Genomic DNA, 7638 nt, shown 5'->3' on the forward strand with positions numbered 1-7638 from the left:
ACTAGCTGGAGGATATTGGTCAGTTATTTAAACCAGTAAACATTAGCTATTTGGCATGTGGCATTAACATTGGAAAAACAACCCTAGTCTCTGTGTTGAAACTGGTGCTTGTAAAAAATTATTTAAAGTAATGTTAATGCTATTTGAAGTCATTTTAATGCTATTCAAAGTATTTTTATGTAATATTCTTACATAAAATCGTTAAAAAAAATTTTGTTAGTGCTCATTTGGTGGTCAAAGTTACCTGTCAATTTTCAACCAGTCAGGTTAACTACAAACAAACTAAAGTTGATGCCCTATAAAAGGTTAATAATAGATTATTTGATTACAACAATGTGCTAATAATTTGTTCATATAGGTACTATTAAATCTATTTTTCTTTTTAACTATGTTTTTCAATAAACAATTAAAATGGGCTGATTTTGTATACAAATATTCCTAAAATAAGAAAGTCTATAAATAAAAACAATTATCTTGGATATTTAAAGAATATTTTAAAGTTACCTCCATAACACATTACATAGAAATTGCCAATCAAGTTATCTTTATTAATTACCATGAACAGATGAACGTTTTGATACTTTTTTCAACTTATAGGCCTAGTACCGTAAAGTTAATGTTTTATCAAAACCCAAAACTTGAATTATTGCACCAACACATAACTTAAGGCTCTCAATTATAACACCTCATATTTGGGAGGAAATCACTGCATTAGTGTCCGCATTAATAACATTGTTTTGAAGTTACAGAATAAAGTTACTGGCATGGGTTTAGTGACATAAACCGGACATTATTTATTCTTGATACATCATTCCATTAAATACTAATGACACGCTGCTTCGCAAACAAACAATTAGTGAACATATTGAGGTTAGAATCATAAATTGTATTGATAACATATTGTAGCTTATTGTAATAAAAAAACACCAACACATTAGTAAAATGAAACTATGTATAAATAATGCCATTTATTTATTCTCTGTGGTGTTATGAATACATGTGAAGATGTCAGAATCAACATGCTGTGTTGGTATAATTAAATCACCCACTTTTTGCTTCTGAATTTTAAATAAGGATGTCCTCTCACAGTTTTCTTCAATTGTTACAAAATTAGCCATCTAAACTATTTTCAACGGATGCATTTAGCTGTACAACTTCTACACTTTGGAAAAAATTTGAAAGATGAAATGGAGGAATCGTGATAACTTTGTGCAGCCGAGGTCTAGTGTCATATTTCATCTGAGAAGAATGCCAGTCCTCTTCAGACTCATCAGTTCTGGTTATATTCGTCAAAAGTGTCGATGGTGTGGTAGAGATTAGTGAAACATCCTCTACAGAAGAATAAAGAATGTCATTTGGTGAAGTCTTAGTACCAGATAAGTTAGGGGACTTGTCTAAAGTGGAATTTGAAACCCCTACACCGTCGTATCCCTTTTGTTCACTATAATATTCTGAAGAATTAAATTGTCCATTTTGTATAGCTGAAGTTTTATGGACCTGAACGCTTTCTGGAGCTTCTTCAGGTTGTTCTAACTCTTCTGAAGTTTCATTAGTAGGCAATGACTCTTCAGAAGAGACAAATGAAAAAGTTTGGTTAATAGCATTTGATACGTTAAATGGTGCTACAAAGCCACTGTCTTCCTCAAAGTAATTTGATTCATTCAAGATGGATCTTTTAACAATAAATTTTGTCTCTGTACCGTTTAAGTCATTTCCTGATAGATCTTCATTGGGTGATGTAGTTTCATAGTCAACCCGTGTGTCATTTGCTGTGTCAAATTTGTAATCATTGCCATCGTCAATTTCTTGCGAGGATACTTCAACAGGACTGTTGCTGCTGAGTTGCGATTCTTCAGATTCAACATGGCTGCTGCTGTTGTTCTCCAAACCTACTTCGACAGAACTGTTCATGTACGTACTGAGCGGTACAGGTCCTTCATTGTCCTCTTGACTCCACAGCACAGTAGGTATTAGATCTTCAATTTGACTCGGCTGTGCTGTTGTAGTTACGTTTGCAGGAAGTAAACATCTGTAGTCTTTGTACTCACTGAACTTCAAAAATCTGGTTGGTGTGCGAGTTTTTTGTATCTCTGTGCAAATGAATGGTTTACAGCAAGATGGAAACCTCTGTGGAAAATTGATGGGACACTGAAACAAAACACTCATTATGTTTTCAACTTTTCCTTACTATTATATAAGTATTGATTATAAACATTAAATGTGTATTATTGTGGAAGAATTTAAAATCAGTTACCCTTTACAAAACTCTCTACAGTTAAATCTATATCTATAATAATATTATAAATACGAAAGTGGCTGTGATTGTTTTGTTTTCATGCGTAAACTATTCCACTGATTGTACTGAAATTTTACATGGACATTCTTAGGATTCCTAGGACGAATACAGGCCTATTCCTATTTCGAAAATCTCTCTGGGCTACACCCTACTGGTCACTAGAGCATTGCAAATTCCATCTTGGTCTCTAATGTAGCGAAATATTAATTGAAAGAGCCTGTTAACTGGTTTGTGTAAACATTAATTTGTGACAGTACAAACCATAACTTTTATTAATTTGACCACTATTTTCAATTTGTTTATATTTAGCGTAGAGTAAGCTTGATAGTAACATCACTTCTTATATCAACATTTTTAGCTTAGAGTAAGAAAATACCCTGATATAAGTTTTAATTATAATCTCATGCTAGTTGTCTTTTGATTGAAGTAGGCTTCTCATACATGTATTTTCTTGATCGGGAAGCAAACTCAAATATGGAACACACAATACTAAGACTGGAGTAAAGTACAATGGCCATAAATTTCCTTTTTTGACAGATTTTCTTAATCTTGGCAACAAGGCAAAGTATTGGCGTCGGAAATATAATTTACTTGGACCAGAAGTGCTCATATCCGTACAAAGCCTATCAAGTTGCGTGCGAAGTCGCGGGTAACTGCAAATGGATTACAAATCAATGCTACTTTTTAATTACATAAAATCTTCGAAGGATGTTGCGTCCATTTTTCAATCCATCATATTATATCATAAATGCCAACACTGTAAAAGTTTGGACTTTGGGGGGTTTTCACATTGGTCTAAAATAGTTCAAGCGTTACTAAAATCGTTGAAAATATTCAATCAGATACATTCCAATGTTAGATGCAATGCAATGCAGAAGAACTGCGGGCAAAGACGCGGTTTAGAATGTCATTCATCATTATAATAATCACATTAAAGGTTATTATAATCTTCCATGAAAATATTCGATCAAAATTTAGTTAAACATATGGAATTACAGGACATTTCCAGATGTACCCTTCCCACCATAGATATGTCATGTAGAATATTAATGTAAAATGTCCTAGAATATTAATTCATATTATATATGCTAAACAATCATATACACGTGATTTCCCGATGCCCAACAAGATTTAAATATTGTTTGGAAATAAGCCATAAGATTCTTGAGAAATATCTACGATTAGACACTCACCTTTCCACCTTCACCCAAACACCACCTCGACCTCGCCATAATCTCTGCTATAGAAGGCAGGGAAGCCTCAGATTTGTGCACTAAACATATGAGAGCTACGGTCCAAAACATCCTTTCCTCTACGAACTCTGCTTTCAATAAGATATTGTCATTACCATAATTACGTAGAACTAAAATAGTTTCCTAGTTATTATAGTAATAGTGAGGGTGAGTGAAATCCTAAAAATAAAAATTGAGGTATTAAGTTAAGAGCAATGACGCATTGCCCATTTCTGAACTGTCAGAATTATAAATTGGTTGACCAGTTGTAAATGTGCACAATTTATAACAACTTGTGTGTTCAATTCTGGTTGTATTATTCTTTTAATGATATTAAGTAACGATATCAGAACTATAATCATAACGACAATCAAACACTCTTGTCTCCACAAATTAAGCGTAGTCTAAATTATTTACTGATCCATACAGAATTTTCTTACTCTGTAGATACAAAACTAGATGGAACCTTAATTTTATATTTCAAAGAACGGAAAAGAGTGGTACTAATTGCTGTTATACTTTCTTTAAATCTTATAATATAATATTTTATAATTTTAAGAGTTATAAGTACAGCGTTAATTAATATAAAAAAACAATTAGATTCTAAGATACACACATTTAATAAAAATATGTCCAACTAGATCATCAACATTAAGGCAGTACACAGAAAATAATTTACTGGTTGTAAGGGGCTAACATCCCTATATGCTCAAGGCCTTAGATAATATTTTACCACATTGTCATTAGTCTGCTCTAAATAGACCAAAAAGTACAATAACTGTGTAAGGTCGAAAAAAAATTCAGAATTAGGTAATCGAGCTCAACGAATTTCAAGGGAAGGGCTTGAATAAATAAAAATGGTTTGTGACTGATAATTAATATTATCAGATAAATACATACAAATAAAAATGATTGACCTAATTTCAAAATTTCACACATCATTGTATTTTCCATCAACGGAGGATATAATATATTATTGGCTTTTTTATTATTAAGGTAGACCAAATCTGGTTCAGCAAAATCATTTTTAATGGCCGTTGGCCCTGGGTTCACACGCAATTTTCTGAAATGTCCATAGACATTTTTTAAATGTCAAACCATTCTCAATCCTGGGCTTTTTAGATATGGACATTGGAAGACATTACATCTCCAGATTCATAGTCAAATAATTTAATATTAAAGTTTAGAGCTTAGATTTCACGCTAAACAAGCTAAAAATGCTATGAAAGCACCAATTAGGTAACTAAAATTTATATCCTATAGCAATGGGTAGAATAGTTCCTACTATTTTAGTGGTTGCATTGAATTTATTAATGGCCTTTGGAAGGCGCTGAAATCGGATCCATAGCCCTTTGCTAGCGAGCACTTGTAGAGTAATATGGAGCATGTAACAATTAATTGTGAAACCCATCTTTACTGCGGCTCTATACTAAGTGAGACTGACTGTAGTAGTGTTCAGTAGTTGCATTGAATTTATTAACGGCCATTGGGAAGCGCTGAAATCGGATCCATAGCCCTTTGCTAGCGAGCACTTGTGGAGTAATATGGAGCCTATAACAATAAATTAATTGTGAAACTCATCTTTACTGCGGCTCTATACTAAGTGAGACTGACTATAGTAGTGTTCAGTGGTTGCATTGAATTTATTAAGGCTTTGGGCGACGCTCTGAAATCTGGACAATAGCACTTTCTTAGCGAGCACTTGTGGAGTAATATGAAGCCTATAAAAATTTAATTTTGAAGCTTAGAATCTTCACTATAGGACTACAGGCCTATATTGAGTGAGACTGACTATAGTAGTGTCAATCTGAATATGCGCTGGAAGACGTCTACCGTAATGAACGTGTTAAACTATTGTAGGCTACTATCAGTCTAACTATAATAATACGTGTCGTTTTAAGTAAGCACCTGTTATAAACTACAGTACTGTCTAATTTTATAATCCTTTACATAGTATGTACCTATTTAGATATAACGTCCTGACTGTCTAATCACAGTAGTGTGAGACACTCTGTATATAGCCAAGTACCACAGTTGAACTAAGCTTATTGTAAGTTCCAATTCAAGTCGTACACAATATTTTGTGTATGTGGAATAAAAAAACATCCAAATTTCACATAATTTATTGGCCGAGCGTTAGCAAAGCCTATCATTCGTAGGGCTGGAAAATGTAATTTCTTTCTGCCTGCCTGTCTGTCTGCTCGATATCTTGAAATCGAACTGACCAATGAACTTAACATTTTGCATGAACCTCCATTTCTGAGTTCGATATTGATGCATCTCATTCCGTGTGAGTTGGCTGGGTGTTAGCAAATATGTTTGCATCGATCTTATAAGTAACCAGTAACCATGATGGTAATAAGAAATTAGCTGAATAAATCAATGTGTAAACAAATTGTGTAGAATCCTGTGATTTTTAACATGTGACATATTAAGACATGTAGCTTATTGATACAATAACAAAAATTACAGTGGAGAGTCAATGTTAAAAGATTTGATTTTAGTGCACTCTTGCGCTGTAGTACCCTCCTTATTTCACCGGAACATTTATTATTTAAACACTATAAAACCTAACTCATTGAACAAATTTTGAATATGTCTCTTGTTCTATAATGGTACAAGTCCAACCATAGAATGTGGTTGTGCCATTGAAGCCTTTGACTCTGTAGACTGTCCCAATTTTTCTTTTGTCTGTCGGGGAGGGTGTAACAATTTATTATCTTTATGATGTCTGACAGTCTGTCTATAGGACATCTCGGGAATGAAATGAGCTATAGACTTAAGATTTTTCACGCAACTTCAGTGAGGCCTGTTATGCAACACGTGTTGTGGCGTACTCCTACTTTTTTATTGTAACTTTTTGAAGTCGGTTGACGTTAACACATTTTGTTACAATGGTCTTACCATTAGGACAACAACGAGAAATAGAATAAATTAATTTTCAAACATTTTCTACCATCAGATTTATTTCTAGCTTTTTCATACAGTAAAAAGGAAAAATTGAAATAGTGGAAAGTCAATGTTATAAGTTGGTGACAAGATTTGATTTCAAGGCATTCTTGCATTATCATTTATTATTTAAAATGTTGGCTACCAAGCTGTGCATAACTGTGTATTTGTAATGTCATCACTCACTACTACTGTGGTGACATTTGGTAGTGAATGTGATATAGACCAGTACTACCATAGCTATAGTATACAGTGTTAAATAGTACTAGAAAACCTAAGCCAATAACAAAAATGTGAATGAAAGATATCTAATGAAAGATTTCATCTGTAGACTTTAAATTTGCATGCAACCTCAGCGAAACCTATTATGCGGCACGACATGTGGCGTACTCCTACCTTGTATTGTTTGGACGAAGATAATCTCATTAAAGGCCAAATTTTCGTAAAGGTCTACCTCTCGGAATTATCCCCCCTCGCTCTTCAGATTTGCAACCTCATGTTTTGTTCTTGGAAAGTATGCATAAATAGGGTCGTAGTCAGACCGGTTTTCTCGGATATTTTTGACAAGGCTCGCTTCTACAGGGGGCCCACCGGGTCCCATCTCACCATCCACTACATCCTAATTTGATGACTAAGCTTAGACGTTACACTTTATGAACGACCAGGGTCACTCAGTAACGCTACATTTGTAACATATAAAATAAATGAGACTGTTTGTCTGTTCAGTTGAGACATTGATTACAAAGTTTTAAAAAGTAATGATAAGTCTCTGAGGATAACAATGTACTTCGGAATCGTAACGCGACAACTGACGTTGTCAACGAGGGCCCAGTCTTACTTGAGAGACAAAACTCTGTCGGCAAAGCGACCGAAGGCCAGCGAACATCACAAACACACGGCGAGACATCAGCGTATCTTAGCTGGACCTGCGACGAATGTTTCCGGTTTTTGCAACCGGATACAAACATGTTCGTCTTTGATCGCCATACACATCAGTGACACTAATGAAAACAACTGTTTCAGCCGTCGAAGTCCTCCTCCGTAGACTAATGGTTAGTCTCGGCTCTCTAACTGAGAGATCACGCGTTCAAATTCCAGGGAGGGCCAATAATGTATAGACGCGATACAGTGTGTGTGTGTGTGTGTGTGTGTGTGTGTGTG

The 7638-nt window shown here is 34.5% G+C and overlaps 1 protein-coding gene across 2 annotated transcripts; it reads right to left on the reverse strand.

Moving 5' to 3' along the window:
* Positions 1–953: 953 nt before the first annotated feature.
* LOC124361917 lies at positions 954–3856 on the reverse strand. 2 transcript variants are annotated; one of them, XM_046815981.1, is made up of 3 exons: positions 3490–3856; positions 1370–2148; positions 954–1324 (listed from the first exon to the last, which is right to left on the reverse strand). In XM_046815981.1, the coding sequence occupies exons 1-3, from the start codon at positions 3598–3600 to the stop codon at positions 1111–1113; spliced, it is 1104 nt and encodes a 367-aa protein (XP_046671937.1). In that variant the 5' UTR covers positions 3601–3856; the 3' UTR covers positions 954–1110. The 2 variants fall into 2 exon arrangements, with proteins under 2 accessions (XP_046671937.1, XP_046671936.1); XM_046815980.1 differs by having other exon boundaries at positions 954–2148; positions 3490–3854.
* Between the last annotated feature and the right edge of the window lie 3782 nt (positions 3857–7638).

The sequence above is a fragment of the Homalodisca vitripennis genome, chromosome 5 (genome assembly GCF_021130785.1).
Source record: "Homalodisca vitripennis isolate AUS2020 chromosome 5, UT_GWSS_2.1, whole genome shotgun sequence".
Lineage (NCBI taxonomy): Eukaryota > Metazoa > Arthropoda > Insecta > Hemiptera > Cicadellidae > Homalodisca > Homalodisca vitripennis.

What these genes read in the sequence shown, in the direction of transcription:
- LOC124361917 (XM_046815980.1), bottom strand. Translation starts at nt 3,600, where the DNA reads ATGTTTTGGACCGTAGCTCTCATATGTTTAGTGCACAAATCTGAGGCT. An exon ending in GTTTGGGTGAAGGTGGAAAG is followed by an intron (nt 2,149 to 3,489) that starts GTGAGTGTCTAA and finishes GTTTTGTTTCAG; the next exon opens with TGTCCCATCAATTTTCCACA.